The sequence below is a fragment of the Myotis brandtii genome, unplaced genomic scaffold (genome assembly GCF_000412655.1).
Source record: "Myotis brandtii unplaced genomic scaffold, ASM41265v1 scaffold18, whole genome shotgun sequence".
Classification (NCBI taxonomy): domain Eukaryota; kingdom Metazoa; phylum Chordata; class Mammalia; order Chiroptera; family Vespertilionidae; genus Myotis; species Myotis brandtii.
Genome location: NW_005356674.1, coordinates 4,824,018 through 4,845,679, shown reverse-complemented (window position 1 = coordinate 4,845,679; position 21,662 = coordinate 4,824,018). Strand labels below are relative to the sequence as shown.

Here is a 21,662-nt window from a genome sequence, read left to right as displayed (position 1 = left end):
ACCGGAATCGAACCCAGGACCCTTCAGTCCATAGGCCCAGCTCTATCCACTGAGGCAAACCAGCCCCGGCTCGGTAAATATTTTATACCTGCCGTGGGCCAGGCAGTGCGTGAGAAACCATATCTCACCACCCAAAACAACTCTACGAGGCAAACAGTGGTATTTTCATTTCACAGATGTAAAAGCTGAGGCTTAGATAAGTTAAATGATGTGTCCGAGGTCACAGTTAAGTGGTAGAGTTCAGCTGTAAGCCAAGTCTTTTTATCTTTTTGCATTTTATTTTCCATCACCATTTATCCCCCCCCCAATACTTCCACCACCACCCCCAATCACCACTGTTGTCCGTGTCCATTTCTTATAATTGTTTGTTGAATCCCTCCACTACCCTCTACCACCCCCACCACCAGACCTGACTGCCTGCTATCCACGAGTCTGTCTCTATTTTGCTTGTTAGTTCAGTTTGTTCATTAAATTCCACATATGAGTGAAGTCATATGGTACTTGTCTTTCAGTCCTGACTTGTGGATGAAAATAGGGGTTCTATGGAAAGGAACCTCACAGAGTGATCTAATCATAAATTCCTACCTGGGCAGGTATGATGGGTAGTCAAGCCCCAGGCATAGAACTTTAGTAAAAGACTTATCTTTACCTTAAGGCAGCCCTGTCCATCGTTTCTGCGCATCAAGGTTAGCACACCTTTGAAACGGCCCCCTTCAGTCTCCTCCTCCCAGTAGTGCCCACCCTTTCAGAGCCCGCCTTATAAAGTGTGAATCTTAACTATCCTGTAATTTGGCCGGGGCCTTGCTTTCTCCCACCTTCAGGCAATCTTCCTCACATCCAATCTCAAATGCCTAAAAGCAACTGCAAACTGTTAGTCTCTAGTCTCCAAAGCATTTATCTCAGTCTAGTGAAATCTTGCTTCCAGGTGTATCCTGTTTGGCAATAAATTTTTACAAAAATTCTCTACAGGTTTGTACGTTCTTACAGTCACAGACTCCATGGACAGGGCTCTTTTCCCTACAATTTAACAAGAATATTATCACTGCTTACCGCAGCCAAGAGGGCTGGAGGGAAGAAAGATGTCTGGATGACTAGATTGCACATCAAGTGCAAAGAGGTCTTTGCCAAGATTGCCAATGGCCCTCTCCCCTCTTTCTCCCTTCGATGAGCATATCACCTTTCTCTGTAACTCCCTGAGTCTAGGGGAGATCTGGGATGGAAACTAAAGTTCAAATGGCAAAGATTGGGGGAGAGGAGGTAAAACGGGACGGCAAAATGTTGGCATATTCATAATGAACAAGCCTGTTCGAATGGCAGACCGCTTAGATAGTGTTTCTTATTTTAAGCTTGAGATTGAAAAGCTCATGATTTTGGATTGAGTAATGTGAGAGTTTAATACCATGTTCCTTGATTGTTTTTCTTTTTAGCAACTAAAGATAGCAATGAGCAGCTTGGGTCTAAGTATGTGAATATACCCAAGCCAAGTGAGTCAGAATCAGTAACATTAGGGCTCAATGTAAAGACCTGGTGTTGTTGTTGTGGACAGGGCGAGGAAAGCCTTAAAAATAAAGTTGTTAGAGTTTAAAAAAAATAAAAGGATGCTACAGTTAATTGTTAGGGAACAAATCTGTCATGAAGCTGTAACAATAATGACTATTCATAGGGTACTTTACTAGTAGTGTCCATAAAGGACTCCTGCTTGCACTATTTCTGTTTACTTTTCTTAGCAATCCTCTAGTACAGTGGTTCTCAACCTTCCTAATGCCGTGACCCTTTAATACAGTTCCTCATGTTGTGATGACCCCCAACCATAAAATTATTTTCGTTGCTACTTCATAACTGTAATTTTGCTACTGTTATGAATCATAATGTAAATATCTGATATGCAGGATGTATTTTCATTGTTACAAATTGAACATAATTAAAGCATAGTGATTAATCACAAAAACAATATGTAATTATGTATGTTCGACCCCCAAAGGGGTCGCAACCCACAGGTTGAGAACTGTTGCTCTAGTATGTGGGCATCACTGTCCCATATTATGTAGACGGGGAAAGTGAGGCTCAGTGACTGTGTCACTTGACCAGGGCCACACAGGCAGGAAACGGGTGTAGCCAGGCTTGAGAAGAGGTGGCCTGACTGGAACCCTGGGCCCCTCCTGACCAACCACACTGCTCCTTGTCACATGCTGCCTGCCCATCTCTGCAGGAAGGTCTGCACTGGGGCCTTGCTGCTAATGAAGATGAGGAGGACAACGAAAGCGCTCTTAGCTTTTAGCCAGCTGGATTTGAATAGGAGGGGAGTCAACCTTGCAAGTGACAAGTTCTCCCATCTGTGTCTCCACATGGGCAGAGAGGCATTAGCTAGAGCAGTGGTTCTCCATCTAGTGTAGTTCCTGGACCAGATGCCTCAGCCTCACCTAGGAATGTGTTGGAAATCAAAATTCTTGGGCCTGACCTCAGGCCTGCAGAGTTAGGAACTCTGAGGGCGGGTGCCAGCATTCTGTGTTGGCACAAGTCCTCCAGGTGATTGTGATGCACATTAAAGTTTGCTTGAACAGCTGCCCCTTAGGAAAGGGTGAAAAATGGTTATGGGAGTTGCGGTTAATGAAGATTTCCTGAAAATGGGGAATAGCTGTAATGCACCCCCATGTAACTCTCAGAAGAAGGAGTTCAGGGATTAACTTTCCCCTCACCTCCCTGGCATTCAGGGCCACCTCCCTATTTCTTTGGCACTTCTTCACCTAGAACCAGACACTCCAGACCCTGCTTGCAGTAAGATTAAAGGGGACTTTATATTTATCTATTTGTAGAATGGAAAAACACAGGAAACAAATATGGCAAAACTGTTATTTTTAAAATAGAGGTGGTGGGAGTATGAGTATTTCTTGTTATATTTTGCTACATAGATAAGATTTCTCAAAATTAAAAAATAAATTAAAAATAGATTTTTGAGGGTTTTATATTTGTTTTTCAGTGCTATAAATGAATGAATTTGTATAAGTAAAGAATTTATAATTTAAAAGGAGACTAGTAATCTTAAATAGTCTTTGCTGTGGCAAAACATTTAAACTGTTGTCTTCAGTAACGTGGAAAGTAAAACAGACCTACTGAGTCTGCTGAGGTGGAGGGAAGGGGGTAAAATAGAATGTTAACAGCACATGTTGGTACTGGCTGCATATAATTAGGTATTATAAGAAAGACAACAAGCTCCGGGTAGAATTGGTTTGTTTGCAAGCCAAAACAAAAGAGAATTTAGCAATCTACAAATGTGAGGTTTTGCAAGGTTGGAAAAGCGACTGCACCTAGGCCCTAAAAATGAGATATACCTGAGAGAGGTTTTAAATGGCCATTGCAACCCATCCATGTAGAGGATCTAGTTAAGAGTATGGTTCTTTGCACCCAAGCCGGGTAAGCAGCATGGATTGAGAGAGCGGTGTGGAACCAAGGACAGCAATCAGGCTTGAAAATCAGTTCGAGGGAAAACTGTGGAGTGGCTACTGTTGCAGGGAAACAGCTCTTCCAGGGCTCCCTGGCAACTTTGCACATATCCATATGGGCAGAGGTGAGAACTGTAGCACATCTAACCTTCTGCTCTGCTACTGTGAGAGGCTGTGTCAAAGCAACAGAGATGGCTCTAGCACTCTGGATGTCCTTCCTTTGCACCATGACTTTGACCCTGTACATAAGAAACTTTCGGAGTTTGCTCCATCCTGAGGTCAGAGGGCACCTTGGATTTCAGCTGTGTTAGCTTTAGATAGATGATTAACCTTAGGAGGCATGTTCACCTCTGAAGTTTGGTTTTTATCAGCAGATCTGCAGAGAAGATTGCTCAACCCACTTTTGAGACAATCATTATGTTTATTTATTCATTTATTTGTGTGTGTTTTGGAGCCCTATATTATAGCAGACCCTATTTTCCAATCTAGGATTAGCATACTGAACAAGAAAAACGTGGTCTCTGCCCTCATACCACCTATTTCCTTTCAAAGGGATGAATAAATGAAGTGAGAGCTAGAGCACTTGTAAATGAGCACAATAACTTATAAAATTCATTCACTCAGAAATAATATACTAGTCTTAAATGATAAATATTAAGAATTAGTAACTAATTCTTAATCTGTCATGCTTCTGTCATGATGATGTAGCATGTGCAGGAATTTGTGCCCTGTCGAGGACAACTAGATGTGGCTCAAGCACTAGGAAACATGTGCATGAGAGCATTAGAGACTAAAGGTGCCAAGTTTCTGGAAAGGGGGAGGTAACACAGAGGTGAGATGACATTCTGCAACTACATGGGGGCATTTGCCACTTCTGGGCGCAAGGGAAGAGGGGTCTGGAAGAGGCCCACTGCTAGCAGAGCTTATGGCAGTCCCAGGGATGGGAAAGCGGAAGCAGAGGCATGACTGCAATCAGAAGGGAGGTGCAGTGAACTAAGCCTGACGAATGACCAGTGTTCCCTTAAGGTATTTGGCACAACTCCAAGCTCCCTGGAATGAGAGACAAAAAGGAAAATTCTACGCCCTAGAGCAGCGGTTCTCAACCTGTGGGTCCCGACCCCTTGGGGGGTTGAACGACCCTTTCACAGGGATTGCCTAAGACCATCGGAAAACACATATATAATTACATATTGTTTTTGTGATTAATCACTATGCTTTAATTATACCCTTTCACAGGGGTCGCCTAAGACCATCAGAAAACACATATATGATTACATATTGTTTTTGTGATTAATCACTATGCTTTAATTATGTTCAATGTGTAACAATGAAAATATATCCTGCATATCAGATATTTACATTACGATTTATAACAGTAGCAAAATTACAGTTATGAAGTAGCAACGAAAATAATTTTATGGTTGGGGGTCACCACAACATGAGGAACTGTATTAAAGGGTCGCGGCATTAGGAAGGTTGAGACCGCTACCCTAGAGGGATCCCAGTGACTACACTAGGTGCATTAGTTCCTACGGCTGCTGTGACAATTACCACAAACTTACTGCCTTAAAACAACACAATTTACTATCTCAGCTCTGTAGGTCAGAAGTCTGAAAGGGGTCTCACTGGGAAAAGTTGAAGGTGTCATCCGAGCTGTGCTCCTGTCTGAAGGCTTGACAGGAGGACCCATTTTCTTGCTTTTGCTCCCATCTTTTGGCTCATGGCCTCCCTCCCTTTCATCTTCAAAGCCAGAAACGCAGAGTCTTTCTTACATTGCATCACTCACACACTAACTCTTTTGCTTCCCTCTACATTTGAAAGACCCGTGTGATTTACATTGGCCCACCCAGATAATCCAGGATAAAAGTCACCTGGTTAGTAACTGTGTTTCCATCTGCAACCTTAACCCCTTTTTGCCATGTGACATAACATATTCACAGTTTGTGGGGTGAGGACATGGACATCTTTGGGGGGCCATTATTCTGTGTACCACACCAGGCTTTCAGTGGGAAGGCACGGGAGCTTACCCAAACTGCAACTTAGCCTGGATGCAGCACAACCCCGATTGGATCAAAGTGATCAGTCCCCATTCTATCTTTTTAGCAAAATAAAAGGATGAATCCACTTTGGAAATGATAGCAGATCATTTGAAGCCTCTAAAAAAACTTTATACACAATGTCCAATTACTTGTTCAAGCAAAAATCAAAAGGCATGCCAAGAGAACTATGCATCCAAAAACTAATAGAAAAACACATAATATACCAGTAAATAGATCTACCCCTTCATCTATGGTGTTAGATATCAGAATAATTATTACTTTTGATCATCAGTGATTATAAGAGGGATGAAGGGGCTTCCGGGCTCCTGGTAATATTCTCTTTCTTTATCTGAGTACTGGTTACATGGGTGTGTTCCTATTGTGTCAAACCATAAGCTGTATACTTATCTGTATAATTCAATAAAAAGTTTGTATTAAAACTATATAAATTTCTTTTCCTCTAAATTTAAAAGAGAAAGGGACTGCTATTCTCATTTTCAAAAATGCTAAAGGTCAAAGGATTCCTTGGGTGAAAGAAGGAGAAGTAGCTGAGAGACCCAGCTTGGCATCTCTGCCCCTAGGGGAGGTGCCCCTTCTATGGTGGGGGGGGGGGGGGGGAGGGTGCAGCAGGTGGTTACCAGGACTTGTGTGTTACCAGCACAGCCGGCCCAGAGTAAGGGTTTACCCCTTAGCAGCCTCTGGGGCAAATCACATGCCAGGGATCTCTTGATGAGTGTCTCACCAAGGGGAGGACTCATTCATCCTTTCTTTTGTGATTATGTTCAACATGGATTGCTGGTTTAGAGATTGCTTGAATCCCTGACCAGAAATATGCTAGCTATTTCCAGCTCAAGAGCAGAGGGGCTATGGTCAGCAGGGACCCTGCCAGCCTCTATGCACACCATGGACCCTGTGTAACAGGCTGCTGTGCCTTTCTCAGTGGGCTCCAGCTGGTCTCACTCTGAAGCCCAAAGGGTCACCTTAGAAACTAACCAACTGTGAGAGGTCCCCTCCTCCCTCCATTCTACCCTAGTCACCTGGCACACAGAGAGGGACAATGCACATTCTGGAATTGGACACTTAACTCAGTTGGCTGGAGGGGGAGAGGAATGGTGATAATCTTTCCATTAGATTGTCCAAGTCTGCCCCTGACCTTGTGACTTCTGTGATTTACAATCTCTTCTGACTCCCTCGGGACTCTCTCTACCCTCAGTGGAAGGCAGGGTTAGTTTCTGCTTGGAGGGATTAACTTTTCATGTCTTGGTAGGGGCTGAAACAAACAACATTTACTAGCAAAGATTCACCCTTTGCACACAAGAAGAGGATGTAGAATAAAGATTTTTTTTGTGGGTTAAAGTAATAAGATAGACTGTTTAAATTTAATTATAACATATTCTTACATTCTGAAGGCCCAATTCTGAGGATGCTTTATTAGATAAAGTCTTGGATAAATTCTGAATTATGCCATTACCAGTTCCAAAACTAATTGAATAGAAACTCTATTTAAAATGTATTCAGGGCCAAAAGACTTGAACCAACCCTTTACACGAGGGGGCTAAATGGTCAATAAGCATACAAATTGATACTCAACCTCATTCGTCACCAGAGAAATTCAAAATTATAACACAAGACCTCCAAAATTCCTACCAAACAGCAAAAAGGTGGAGCAATCAAATTCCCGTATCTTAAGTTGGGATTGCAAATTGGTTCAACTACTTTGGAAAACTGTTAGACAATCTCTATTTAAGTTGAATATATGTCTACATTATGACCAAGCAATTACTCTCCTGAGGAAAGACCCTGCAGAAATGCATCCCTATATGCACTAAAAGACATGTGCTAGAATGCTCATAGCAGCGCTCACTTCATGAGAGCCCAAACTAGACACTACTACCATCAGCAGGAAAGATAAGTGTGCCACATACACAGTATGGAATTATATGCAACACCGAGAATGCATGCAGGACAACTGTTCACAAATATAAGCTTGAGTGTAAGAAGCCAGACACAAAATTGTACGTATGTATTGTATGATTCTACCTCGTTAAAATTCAAAAATCCACAGAATTAGTGTATGTTGTTGGAAGCTATGATAATGGATCTCTTTGGGGGAAAGTGACCTGAAAGAGGGCACCGGGGAGCCATCCCTGCTCTGCTCCCGTCCTGTTTCATAACACCGGTGCTGGTATGAGGATGTGTTCACAGGGTGGCTATTCTTCAAGTTGTACGCCAGCATCTGTGAAGTTTTATGTATGTTTGTTGTGCTTCAATAAAACCTTCTTAAACGTTATTTGAATCCGAAGACTTCCTCCAGGCAGAGCTCACAGACTGGGGACGACTGGGCTGCAGGTTGCAGGGGCTAGCAGAAGCAGCCCTGCCCGGGTTCAGAGCTTCATCTGATCTTGGCCTTCAGCAGAAGGTTGGAGGGACCTTGTCGTTTGTGGGGCGTGAGTTCCAAGAGGGGCCCGGAGGGGGCAGCAGAGACGCTTTCAGAGGAAGAGTCTGAAAACTGTTCAAAACGTTGTGTGCATATACTTTCCTGGGGGAAGGGTCCCCCGTTTTCACCGAGGACTGGCCCCCAGTCCTGAGGAGTCCGTGCTCAAACATTAAAGAGCTGCGTAGCTGATGGAGCTCCGGAGGTCAGAGAACGTAGCGGACCGGGCGGGTCGCTCTTGTCCAGCGGGCTCCAGGTTGCTTCGGTCGTACCTCCGGGGCGCGTATCCTTCGCCTGGGGCTCCAGCCTTGCTGCTCGGGACGCTGGGCAGAGGGTGCAGCCTCGGGCAGGGGGCGAGTGGGTGACAATTTGCCGTCCTCCAGCCCCACGGAGGGCCCCCGGCTGCTCTGGGGCGAGGTGGGGGTGTGGCAAAGGTGACCGGCCCGGAAGGGCGGAAGGGCGATCCCTTCGGAGGAGGCGGATCCCTCCCCCTCCCCACCCGGAGGACCGGTGGAGCTGGCCGAGGCGGCTTGGAGCCTGCTCCGGTATCGCTCCGCAGTGAGGATGAGGCTCACCATCTGCACCCTGCTGTGCGCGGGGGCGCTGGGTGAGTGGCGCACCGAAGGCGGGGTTGGGGCCGGCCCTCCAGGACTGTGACCCGGTGCCGGCCGGCTGAGGGTCAGCTATAGCGGGACTCTGAACCCCCTGGGTCTGAGGAGCCCCAAGGCCGCCTAGCACCCAAAAGGCCTTCCGCCCAAGGTGCACCCAGGCACCTGACCAACTTAGCCTAGGGCTGGGGGCTCACAAACTAGGACCAGCTGTCCAATCCTGCCTGCCGCCAGGATGAGCTAAGGATATTTTCTGTATCTTTGAATGGCTGAAAGAAAATCAAAAGAACGATAGTTTTGACACGTTATTTACATGAAATTCCAATTTCGGTGTCCGTACATAAAATGTTATTAGAACACAGTCACACTCGTTCAGGTAAGTGCTGTCCATGGCTGCTTTCAGGCTTCAAGGGCAGAGTTAAGCGGTTGCCACAGAGAATGTGGTCCGCAAAGCCTAAAATATTTACTCAGCCCATTACAGAAACAGTTCGTGACCCCCTGGCCTAGAGGCTGTTGATCCTGTTTACAGCGAAGGAAAGAAGAACAGAGGAGGAGGAGTTTCCGCAGGGCTCACTGGTTATTATTAAGAGGGAAGGGCACATGTCAGATATGCCTTGACTTGTCGGGTATCTAAGCAGAGGATCTTTCCTGCTCTGAAATGTACACCTCCCATCCCTACCACACACAGCAAGGGAGAGGAATGTAGGGGGGAAATCACCACCCTACAGTGGGATCCTCCTGCCACTCAGTGCTGTGTGACTCTAGGCTGTCCCTTGACCGCTCTGAGCTGTTGTCCTCATTAGTTCAGTAGGAATTGCTTTTTCACAGTAAGTACACAGTTGCTGTGAAAGTGAAATGAGATAATGTGTCTAATGGCAGAGCTCTAGACACAGGTGAGTTAGCACTGGTAAAAAATCCTGCACATAAATGTAGGGGCGCCCTCCTGTGTTATGGGGTGGGCAGGGCTCTTGGCTGGGTAACTGCAAGGAAGGTGGTGGTGCAAAGTCAATAAACTCAGGCATGTGCAGAGCCCTCGCTGGCTCAGCAACTGTTGTTTCTGTCCAGCCCTGTTTTGGTCAGGTCTCAGGCTGTCTTCAGTCACTTCTGGAGTAGGGTATATTACATAGGGGAGGGGCAGTCTGGGCAGGGCAGAGGAGGGAGAAGGCAGGAAAGGCAAGGAGTGCTGTGGTGGGCCCTCCCTGGCCCAGTCTGCCACACAGGGCCTCACCGTGAGCTCCTCTGGCGCTGGGGGAAGGCTGGAAAGGTAGAGTACAGCTGTGGCCCAGCTACCGATGGCCACGGGAAATCCATGGTTCAGTCCCCAGGTCTGCCCCAAATTCTTCCTGAACAGGGCTTCTGTTCTTTGTTCTTCCTCCACCTTCTCTCTTGGCAATGCCAGGGGCTGACCAAAAGTTCATTTTTCCAATTGGTGCTGTGTTTACAAACCAGAGACAAGAGCTGTCTCTCCTTCCCTTGTCCCAGCCTCAGAATGCAGTGGGACCTGTACCCTTCACTGTTCATGGACAGGAGTGGGAGGAGGGTAGGACAGGACAGAGGGGATATAGCCTGCAAGTTCCTTCAGAGGGTGCTGCTGTCTCTCCCACTGGGACAGGGCTCTCTGTCCTTTCTCCTGTAGGGCTGTGCCTGGCCGTCCCCGACAAAAATGTGCAATGGTGCACCATCTCAGATCATGAATTCGCGAAGTGCTTGAATTTCAGCATGAGTATGAAGAAAGTCCTCCCTGAGGCTGGTCCCGTTGTTTTGTGTGTGAAGAAAAGCTCCTACCTTGAGTGCATCGAGGCCATTGCGGTAAGTCATTGCTGCCTAAAGGAGAGTGGAAGACAATCCACACTTTCTCTTGCTCCTGGCGTTCTGGAACAATTCTGTACTCACACATAGGAGGCTGATGTACTTCCGAAATGAACATAGGAGCGGCTACCTTTAAGGAGTCTTAAAGCAAATTCATCATGCTCTGAAAGGGGGCTATTTTGAGGCACTACGTTCTTTGAACTCAGGGAAAAAATAAGAATGTTTGCTATCAAAATAACATGGTTTGGAAGTTCTTAACACATCACGGGAAGTAGATGAATGATGGTCACGGGGAAGAGAAATATGGTGACAGAATTGCAGATGATAGCTGACTCCTTTGTTTTCTAGGTTTTCCAAAATCCTCTTCACTCCTTCAGCATTGTTCCTGCTCATTTGAACCTGTGTCAGATGCTGTGCTGGGCAGTGGGGCTGCAGTGGTGGATTTAAAGACACATACATGGTCCTTACTCTTGAGGAGCTTACAGTCTAATCAGGAGAGAAGAAAAACATGCAAACGAACAGACATGTAATTTCAAATTGTGTGATATACAATGAAAAATGTACAGAAAGGGGAAAGGTAGAATGCTCTGACTGAGCACTGAGTGTCAGGAACAATCTCCCTGAGAGGGAACAATGAAGCTGAGACCCCAGGGAAGAGCCAGGGTATAATACTCCAGGCAGTGAACACAGTGTGTGCAAAGGCCCTGAGGCAGGGGAGAGCTGAGCTTGTTTGAGTTGCTGTGGAGGAATCAGGGTAACAGAAGAGAAGAAGCAGATAGTATAAGGAGCAATGAGGTGGAAGAGGAAAGACTCAGCCAAATGGAGCTTGATTAACTCAGGAAATCAGTGATTTGGTACAAACTACTGGTGTGTTCTTTGTTTGTTTTTAAATTGGACCTCAGTTACTATCATGGCTTAATTAGAACCCTTGGATTATGATATATGTTCAGCTTTGGTCCCTGCATGCCCCTCTTTATTTTTAAATATGTTAATAACATAAAATCATACTATCCATGAACCCACCACAAGTTCTCAAAACTTCATTATCGCCAATAGCTTACTTTTAGGATTGCTTTGCGGCAGCATTGGATTCTATGGGAATGGCGACACTTGGGGATATGGAACCCCCTGGCCTCAGCAGAGGTCACCAAGGAAAAACCAAGATGGCGGCATAGGTAAACACCAGAAATTGCTGCCTCGCACAACCACTTCAAAAATACAACTAAAAGACAAAACAGACATCATCCAGAACCACAGGAAGGCTGGTTGAGTGGAAATTCTACAACTAGAAGGAAAGAGAAAAGCACACTGAGACTCAGAGGAGGTGCAGTATGGAAGTAAAGTGCAGAGGTACAGAGGTGCACACGGAAAGGGCTGGCAGCTGAGGACGCAGCGCATGTGGAAAGGGCTGGCAGCTGAAGACACGGTTGTCTTTTTCAATCGGGAGGGAGTCTCAAGCTCCTAACTGCACTGAACTCCAGTTCCGGGCGAGTCTCTGGGGACCCAGACTCATACAGGAGAAACTGGACTGTCTGGCATCGGTCGGAACTCGAGGGTGGCTTTCTCTTAGAGGTACTTGCAGCGATTACCAGGACACTGAGAAGCGGGGCCTCTTAGGGTAGGACTGAGGAGCAACCACAGCTGCTTGCTCCGCCCTATTGATCCCCAGAGACCCCACCCCACCCAAGCTGTGTGCAGAGGCTTTTGCATATGAAAGGCCTGGCCCTTTGCAATCTGAAAATTACCTAACAAACTGCAGCTGGGTCAGAGAAACCCAGAACTTCCAAAAGAAGGCCCAAGGCCCCACAGCAGCTTGCATTGCTTCACAGCTGGACTCCTGCTGGGTAGCCTCAGGCAGAGGCTAAATTAGCTCCTCCTTAGAGATCCAAGAGCCAGTGTACCCAGTGGTCAGAGTGGGACCATCCAGATTACAATTTCAACCTTCTGGCCCTTTAAATATAGTTCCTCATGTTGTGACCCAACCATAAAATTATTTTCGTTGTTACTTCATAACTGTAATGTTGCTACTGTTATGAATCGTAATGTAAATATCTGATATGCAGGATGGTCTTAGGTGATCCCTGTGAAAGGGTCATTCGACCGCCAAAGGGGTCGCGACCCACAGGTTGAGAACTGCTGGGTTAGGGCTTGTGTGTTCGTGTTTTTTTTGTGTTTTTTTTTTTTTGTTATTTGCTTTTAAATTGGACCTCAGTTTCTATCATGGCTTAATTATAACCCTTGAATTATGAATATGATCAGCTTTGGTCTATGCAAGCCCCTCTTTTTAAATATGTTAATAATATAAAGTAATACTATTCACAAATCCACCACAAGTTCTCAAAACTTCATTATTGCCAATAGCTTATGTTTGCAGTAGCATTGGATTCTATGGGAATGGTGCCACTTGGGGTTATGGAACTCCCTGGTCTTACTTGCAATGATCTGAGCTTCCTCTTCCTAAGCAAATAGAACCCTAAGATTTTTCTTTTGCCTTTTATTTTAGTTTTAAGACTTATCTATGTACTAGAGGCCCAGTGCACGAAATTAGTGCAGTTGGGGAGGGGGTTCCCTCAGCCCAGCCTGCACCCTCTCGCAGTCCGGGAGCCCTCGGGGGATGTCTGACTGCCAGCTTAGGCCCGCTTCCCATGGGGAGCTATACCTCCATGATCTGTGTCATGTTATATGTAGGGAATAAGACAATAGTAGTTCTAAATGAAATAAAACAATAATGTAAGCCAAACTATATATTTGTCTAGCTGATACTTGTCTAGACTTATAATTCTATCAATAAAAACTATTCATAGAGTACTGGCAAGGGCTTCTAGAAAAATTATTTTGATTAAAGATAGTTGAAGAAAAATGGAATAGAAGTTAAGAGTATATATAAAAAAATAGTGCTTCTTACTTTAAGAGAAAATAAATTATAGATACAGTGGAAGGTACCAAAAACATTTAAAGTGAACTATTAATTTTTCACTCCCACTAGTGGTGCATTTAAATACTTTACATTCTTAAATTAATTATAAATACAGTGTGAAGGCATCAAACAACAACCAGCAAGAAACAGTGTAATGAAGGAAATAAACCCATACTGCCTGGATTCTAATGCTCCATGACTCACTAGCTATGTGACCTCAAGAAGTGATTTAAAGTGTCTCTATTTTTTAATGTGTAAAATGCAGCTGCAGAATGACTTCCGCCTTCAGGACCGTGCTACTGAAGGCTGCCAGCCAGCAATGTAGCTAACCTCCCAGCTTACAAGTAGGCACGAGTTGTATAGCGGTGAGCTGTAACTTGTCTGAATACTCCATTAAATGAACAATGAGCCACAACGGAAGTAATCATCACTTAACACTTAGTTCAGAGTAAAGCAAGAAGTTAAATCCAAAGACACAATGACTCTATGAATGTAAGACTCCTGCAGTTACCTGGACCCAGGACAGGAAGGAAGAGTACTGAGTACTGAATCAGAGTGGAAAAGAGTATCATCAAAGCCCCACTCCCCCATAAGGAGGGCTGCACAGCGACGCCTGAAAAGGCCTCAGCAGAGGGCCCACGATAAAGAGGTCACCAAACAACAGCACCTGGGTTCTCAATGTACACATGTAAAAGCATGGCCGGGCAGGGGGGGCCTGAGTGATTGACTGCAACCTCCTTTAGAGCCTGCAGTGCCTGGGCTGTGCACCCAGCCTGGTGTGCGGAGGGCAGCTTTCCACCATGAGGCCTGCGAGTAAAGCCTCTGTAGCTCAGGTTGATCCTAAAAGATCACACACAGATTTCTGAGCCAAGAACCAGACTCCTCACCAGGAAAAAGAAAACCAACGCATTCCTTCCTCTATGTTGGAGGAATAGGAATATGGTGGCCAAACTCCCCCACTGGGGTGGTGGAGTCAACTGAAACGGATTAGTGTGTGGTCTGACCAAGATGATGGCTTTTTTGGCCCCAAAAGTCACCATCACTCACCTCAGTTTAGGTGGTCTTTCCTGGAATTGAGGACTTCATTGGTGTCTGGTTTGTTCCTTTTCAGGAAAACAAAGCAGATGCTGTGACATTGGATGCAGGTTTGGTGTTTGACGCGGGCCGAGCCCCCTTCAACCTGAAACCTGTAGTGGCAGAGTACTACGGGTCAAAAGAGTGTGAGTTCTCCCTGGGGACCCGGGAGAGGGTTTGTGGCTGTTGTTCTCTCCTGATAGGCCCTTGTTCTCTCCCAGTAGACTCTTGTCTTATTTAGGCAGGTAATGGAGGAATGAGTGGGCAATGTGGTGCCCTATAAGCCCCCACAGGCAGAACTCAAGGTCTCTGTGGCTTTGGGCTGGCTGAGGACTGGTGCTGCTGGCACTGACCTCCTGGGCCAGGAAATGATTTTCCTCAGTGATTTCTATAGAGTCATGCTCTATATCAGTGATGGCGAATCTTTTGAGCTCGGCATGTCAGCATTTTGGAAAACCCTAACTTAACTCTGGTGCCGTGTCACATATAGAAATTTTTTGATATTTGCAACCATAGTAAAACAAAGACTTATATTTTTGATATTTATTTTATATATTTAAATGCCATTTAACAAAGAAAAATCAACCAAAAAAATGAGTTCACGTGTCACCTCTGACACACGTGTCATAGGTTCGCCATCACTGGTATAGCCTGACCTCAATCATTCCAGTTTAGAGCTATATAGAGAGTCCTCCATGAACCACAGGTGCTTCACTCAGAGGAAAGACCACACACTCTGAGAGTAACCTGACTATCTCTGGGCCTGTGTCCCTAGGTTCTAGGAAATACTTAGAGGGAGTCAGGAATGTGACCTCTGGTTTCCAGGTAGGCTTGGGTTGATAGATGTAGGCAGACAACCTGCAGGGCCAGGGTAGGAAAAATCATGTGCCTGTGGCCTTCTGGCCAGTGTTTGCCTGGAGGGTTATACGAATGTCCCCTCTCTGGTCCTTTTCTTCTTCCCGGCAAACCTAGGGAAGTTACTCTGATCTCTCCTTCTTTAGGACCCAACCCAACATAAGTGTGGCTTGTGGGTTCCCCTTCCCTAGTCAGGAACCCAGCAGCGATGAGCAATGTTTCCCTGAGGCCCAGGTTGTGGGTCTTCCATTCACATGTCTCTTTGTAGAACCACAAACCAGCTATTATGCTGTGGCCGTGGTGAAGAAGGGCAGTGGCTTCCAGCTGAATGAGCTTCGAGGCAAGAAGTCCTGCCACACAGGCCTTGGCAGGTCCGCTGGGTGGAACATCCCCATGGGCACACTCTATTCTGAATTGCCTGAGCCACAGGAATCTCTTCAGAAAGGTAAGCAGGCAGGAGGTTGTGTGCCCTCGGGCAGACGTCCCTTCTTTAGGTGCCATAAAGGCCACCCTGAGGTCACTCAGACATGATCAGGTGGTCATGTGTGATGATTCTTGGGGTGGAGGTGAGAGGTTAACCAGCTTTAAACTGGTTGGGTCTGCAACACTGGCAGCCCTTGGGAGGGTTCGGCTGAGTCTTCTCTTCTCTGAGCTCCTGATACCTCAGCAGAGGCTGCCTGGAGGAGTGGGCAGGGAAGGGCATCAGGCCAGACAGAGGGTTCAGGCAGGACCAAGGTCAGTGGGGCCTATTGCCCACTTCCTTTCTGTTTCCCTTCCTGCTGGAGCATTCTCTGGTGGCCATCTGCTGGCCATGAGCCTGGCATGCACCTGTCCAGGTGGGTCTGTCATCTCCTGGGCATGACTTCCAGGGAAGACTTATCTCTGAGCTGTTCCAGTGTGACAAGGCAGGGAGGGGGCTGACAGTGACCTAAGACAGGCCTTGGTTGGAGGCAGGCATAGGCCTGGGCCTTCGGGAGGGCGGTGGGCGAATAGTTGTTAACATGTCCCATTTTGGAAACCTTGATCTTGACCAGTGAACACACATATGGGCAAGCTGGGCCTGGTATGCTGGGTTTGTTCTGGTCACTCTCTGGTCACTCAGGAGCCTGGGTTGGGAGCTGTAATTGTCTTTGGCCAGGTTGGCTCATATTCCACATCTCTGTCTTGAGCAGCAGGGGCCAATTTCTTCGCTGCCAGCTGTGTCCCCGGTGCGGATGGGACAGCCTTCCCCAAACTGTGTCAGCTGTGTGCTGGGAAAGGGAAAGACAAGTGTGCCTACTCCCACCATGAACCGTACTTTGGCTACTCGGGTGCCTTCAAGTGAGTGAGACTCCCTGTTCCTCCCCCGCTTTCTCTGAAGATGGTGAAACGAAAGCACAGGGATTAGGCAGGGCTGTCCCAGACCCCCTAGAGCAGCGGTTCTCAACCTGTGGGTCGCGACCCCTTTGGCGGTCGAACGACCCTTTCACAGGGGTCGCCTAAGACCATCCTGCATATCAGATATTTACATTATGATTCATAACAGTAGCAACATTACAGTTATGAAGTAGCAATGAAAATAATTTTATGGTTGGGTTACAACATGAGGAACTGTATTTAAAAGGCCCAAAGGTTGAGAACCACTGCCCTAGAGGGTCAGTGTGAAACCCAGGTTCTGAGTGCCTCCTAACCATCCTGAGGAGCAGTCTTTTTTGTGGGAGCCCCTCTCGTCTCCCAGAGTCTGGGGTCTATGTTACCCTCTGGACCCTCCTGGAGGGTGGAGGGACTCTGGGACTCTGGGATCCACAGACAAAGGCTTGGGCTCCCATCTGATTAAAGGCCAGGATCTCCCAGTTTGCTTCTTTCTGCCTGAGCATCTCCCTGTGTCTGGGACACATGTGCCTGCCTCTCCCCACCTCCCTCTCAGCCCTGTGAAGGCATCTCTCCCTACTCCATGTTCAGTAAGGGAAATGGCTACCACTCAAAACCAGGCCAGGGATCCAAGGCTATCCAGAGTTTTGATCCTACATTTAAACCTTTATTTTAAAAAAATCTATTGCTTTTGGCTGCTTTTGAAGAGGAAGGTGAGGGTCCTACTTTCACACCATCCCTCCCCAGAGTTGCCTGGGATGTGGCTACAGGGCTCTACCTGCTTCAGCCCTCGGCTTGGCTGTGGGGGTTCAGATGCCCCTCACACAGGGCCATCACCTCTGTGAGGACAGATGGAAGTCTGGGAAATGGCACAGCTCTGTGAGCCTGTGGCCGGGGCAGAACCTCAGAGGGTCTGCACGGGGAGGGCAAGGCCCTGTCCTGGAGAGTGCCCTGACTGCAGCTGTCCTGTTCCTCAGGTGTCTGCAGGATGGAGCGGGGGATGTGGGCTTCGTGAGACATATGACTGTGTCAGGTAAGTGCTGGGCGGAGGAGGAATCACGTGCGTTGCACCCTGGCCAGGGGAACTGATTTTGCCTCAAAGTTTTCCTACATCTAGAGATGGGTGATGACAAGATCTTAATGAAATAGGAGGGTTTCTGTATAAAACACATTTTTGTTATTTGTACATTGTTTAAGTGCTCAATTTGTTCAGTCTATAACTCTACTAAACAGATTTCCTGAATATTTAAACATTGCTTAACTAGTAAAACAAAATGAGTTTCAATAATCAAATTATCCCAGTCACTGAAATACCAATTTCAAATTTAATCACGTTCTTCTGAATGCCTCAGTACAAATGGCTCCCAAATGCTCAAATATCTGCAGCAAAACCCACACTATCATAATGATTTCAGAACTTATTAGCACACATATAATAAGTCTATTGCAAAAGCATTATTACTACGGACAATAATTTCTTCTTTGTTTCTATATTTAAACAAACAAACAAACAAACAAACACCTTTTCAGGGTTTTGGGTAATTTATCACAAACAAAAAAATAACAAAAAAGTTTTTCAGACAAGATGAGGGTACAGACTTTGGCTTTTATAACCGATTGAATTTCTTTCAGCTATAGAACACACTTGTATCACTCACGATGTTTAAAACCAAGTATATAATCACTGTGCTAAATTCATTTTAAGATTCATGTCTGCTACCTCAAGGAAAACTTTAAGTGCTTGCTTTCTACATGGGCCTTCGCTCCTCATAACCTAGTTTTTCTCTTACATGAAATAGGAGTTTCCCTTGTTTTGTTCTCTTGTTCAGCCATTCACAATTCACTGTCTCCTCATTACTACACATTGACCAGGTTTGTTAGCATTTTGGTAAGTGATGCATGTCTTATTATCAGTAATTTTAATCAGTGGGGTCATCTAGGGGTTTCATCTCCCAGGATCAAGTTGTTCCAAATAATTGTCACTGTTATATCCTCTGGTTGCTCAAGTTACCACAATTATGTTAGAGGGCAGCACCTTCTAACACTCACCCTAAAGTGTTTAAAACATCCTCACTTTCCGAAAACAACAGGTTGTCCTAGACCAGTGGTCGACAAACTACGGCTCGCGAGCCACATGTGGCTCTTTGGCCCCTTGAGTGTGGCTCTTTCACAAAATACCATGTGCGGGCGCGCATGTACAGTGCGACTGAAACTTCGTGGCCCATGCGCAGAAGTCGGTATTTTGTGGAAGAGCCACACTCAAGGGGCCAAAGAGCCGCATGTGGCTCGAGAGCCGCAGTTTGCCGACCATTGTTAGACCATCCTGATTATCTTTGCTGAAAGCCACTTGTCTGCTATTATACAAGACCCCTTATTAAAAGTAGAAGTTTATGAGAGAGTGTCCACTGGGCTTTAGGGATGAAAATGAGTGTGGATGGTGAGTGACTGAGGTGGAAAAGTTAGTTCTTTCTGAAACTATTAGATCATATTGAGTCTTTTAATTTAATTCTAACATTACTAAATCATTTACAAATTTTAATATATTTAAAATGTATTTTCTTTATGACATTCCTAATTAAAATGGTAACATTCACAAGAACTCTAATTGTATTCCTTCTCTCTTTCTTTTTTAAAAAAAATGTTTTAATTGACTTCAGAGAGAGGAAGGGAGAGGGAGAAAGAGATAGAAACATTAATGATGAGAGAGAATCATGGATCGGCTGCCTCCTGCACACCCGCTCCTGGGGATCAAGCCTGCAACCTGGGCATGGCCCTGACTGGGAATGGAACCATGACCTCCTGGTTCATGGGTCAATGCTCCACCACTGAGCCATACCAGCCCAACTTCCTTCTCTTTTGATAGGAGATTTATCAACCACAAAGGCCTTCTGTATGAGTTTGATAGGGCTGCCATAACAAAGTACCTTAAGCAACAGAAATTTATTGTCTCATAGTTCTAGAGGCAAAAGTCCAAGATCAGCATGTTGGCAGGGTTGGCTCCTTCTGAGGCTGTGAGGGAAAATCTGCCCCATGCCTTTCTTCTAGTTTCCAGTAGTTTGCTGACAGTCTTTGGTGTTCCTTGGCCTGTACTACATTATCCCAATCTCTGTCTCTCCATGTCTGTCGGTGTCCAAATTTCCTCTTTTGATAAGGGCACCAGTCATAATAGGAGTAGGGCCTACCCACTCCAGTATGACTGCTTCTTAATTACATCTGCAATGACTCTATTTCTAAATAAGGTCACATTCTGAGGTCCTGGGGATCAGGACTTTAACATGTGAATCTGGTCAGGGGGCGCACAGTTCAATCCAGAACACCTTCTAATAGCTAGACGAGGAGAACCAAAGAGCTTGTTTTCCTTACAAGGTTTTCTGGTCCTTCTCCGTAGCTATAGAATGCCCTGCCCGGCTTCCTCGGCCCCTGTCCCTCCCTTACCTGCCCCACCACCTTTCTCTGGTGGGTTCTGTCTTTAGGGGGAGACCAGGATTATCCTAGCATGGCCACATGTCAGCCTCAGATTAGCAAGTTTGATGAGTTACCTCAACTCTCTGAGGCTATTTCCTTTTCTCTAGAATGGGATAGTTGCCCTAGCCGGTTTGGCTCAGTGGATAGAGAGTCGGCCTGAGGACTGAAGGGTCCCAGGTTGACGTGGCATCCTGGTTAAGGGCACATGCCCAGGTTGCGGTCTCCAGCGGGGGAGGGGTGTGCAGGAGGCAGCCGATCAATGATTCTCTCATTATTGATGTTTCTCTCTCTCCCTCTTCCTTACTCTCTGAAATAAATAAAAATATATTAAAAAAAAATAGAGTGGGATAATCACATCACCGGCCTCCTTCAGCTGCTATGAGGATTAATGACAAAGAGCACGGGGCGACTTCAGCACGGTGTTTGGTGTGCTGTGAGTGCTCGGTAAACATCTGCTGTCACCTTTCATATTAGCAGAGCCATAGGGACAGGGGCAGTGGGAGGGCTCCAGGCCAAGCATGCCTCCCAGCCCTGTCTCCCCAATCATCTCTTCTCCCGAGACCTCAGGTCCCTCATCTGTAGAAAATGTATTTGGAAAAGATTCTCTTTCAGTCCTCTTAGGGTTGTTAAAAGAATGATTGAAGAAGACAGTTTTGGTGATATAAACAAATGTTATTAACACTTCAAGAAGTGGGCAGTCTCCATGTGGAGAATTGCAAAATGGGGAGGAAAGCAGGAAGCTTTTACAGGACAAAGAATAAAAAACAAGGAAGAGACACATAGGAAACATCTCATTGGCTGGGGCCACACTCTCAACCTTGTTTGGGCTGAGAAGGAACAAAGAAAGAAGTAGAGAGCCCAGAGCTGGGTTGGCAGTGAGGACTGGCTGGATACTGTGCTTCTGATCACGCAGAACATTACAGGGACATGAAAGTTATCTAAGTTTTGGTTTGTTGACGTGGCATCCTGGGCAGGAGCGGCTCCATCTTGGGCCTAGAAGGTTATTTCAACAAGGTCAGGTAGTGTGTGTTTTAGTGAGAAAGGGGGACCATAGCTGATGTCTCTGCCTACAGTCTGTTGGCTCCTTTGGGCTTTCTTCCCCCAGAGAACCTTGCACGCCAGGCTGACGGGGACCAGTACGAGCTCCTCTGCAGGGACAACACCCGGAAGCCAGTAGACAAATATGAGGAGTGCCACCTGGCCGCTGTCCCTTCCCATGCCGTTGTGGCCCGAAGTGTAGGTGGCAAGGAGGACTTGATCTGGGAGCTTCTCAACCAGGCCCAGGTACCAAATCCACTGTCCTCCTTCCTGCTTAGGAGTCGCTGCTTGGATTCAAGGCACCTTCCTTTACTCTCTTATTGCCACTCTGGCAGTCCTGTGGATCACGGCAGGAGCCACACCACACATCATCCTCTTCACTGACAAGCCACTCAGTCTGTATATGTTATAGGCAGCAGAGGCCATAAAACCCTCGCCTGGCATCACTGACGTGGTGGGCCAAAGAATCTGCAGAAGTTCCTCGTTGCCCCAGTGTGTTCTTTTCGTTCTAAGTGGATGCAGGTGTCCCCCCTCCACGAGGTGTTCCCCTGTTATCCTATTGGCATGTGACCCTGCCCTCCTGACTTCCCTCAGGTGCAGTAACCCTCGGCGAGCATTCCTCTCTGTCCTGCG

The 21,662-nt window shown here is 46.3% G+C and overlaps 2 protein-coding genes across 3 annotated transcripts in view; one reads left to right on the top strand and one right to left on the bottom strand.

Moving 5' to 3' along the window:
• Window positions 1-8,191, bottom strand: part of TOPBP1 (topoisomerase (DNA) II binding protein 1) — a 52,849-nt gene extending 44,658 nt beyond the window's left edge. For both annotated transcript variants that reach the window (XM_014537518.1, XM_014537519.1), the window contains exon 1: window positions 8,186-8,191. The gene's annotated coding sequence lies outside the window, so the exon portion shown is untranslated. The remainder of the gene's footprint in view (window positions 1-8,185) is intronic.
• Window positions 8,192-8,400: 209 nt separating this feature from the next.
• The window catches only part of TF (transferrin), a 31,469-nt gene continuing 18,207 nt past the window's right edge, over window positions 8,401-21,662 (top strand). The window contains 7 exon segments of the mRNA XM_005863563.2: window positions 8,401-8,520; window positions 10,158-10,330; window positions 14,359-14,467; window positions 15,445-15,621; window positions 16,349-16,496; window positions 17,504-17,559; window positions 21,097-21,275. Of these exon segments, the coding sequence (XP_005863625.1) occupies window positions 8,478-8,520; window positions 10,158-10,330; window positions 14,359-14,467; window positions 15,445-15,621; window positions 16,349-16,496; window positions 17,504-17,559; window positions 21,097-21,275 (885 nt within the window). The 5' untranslated portion in view covers window positions 8,401-8,477.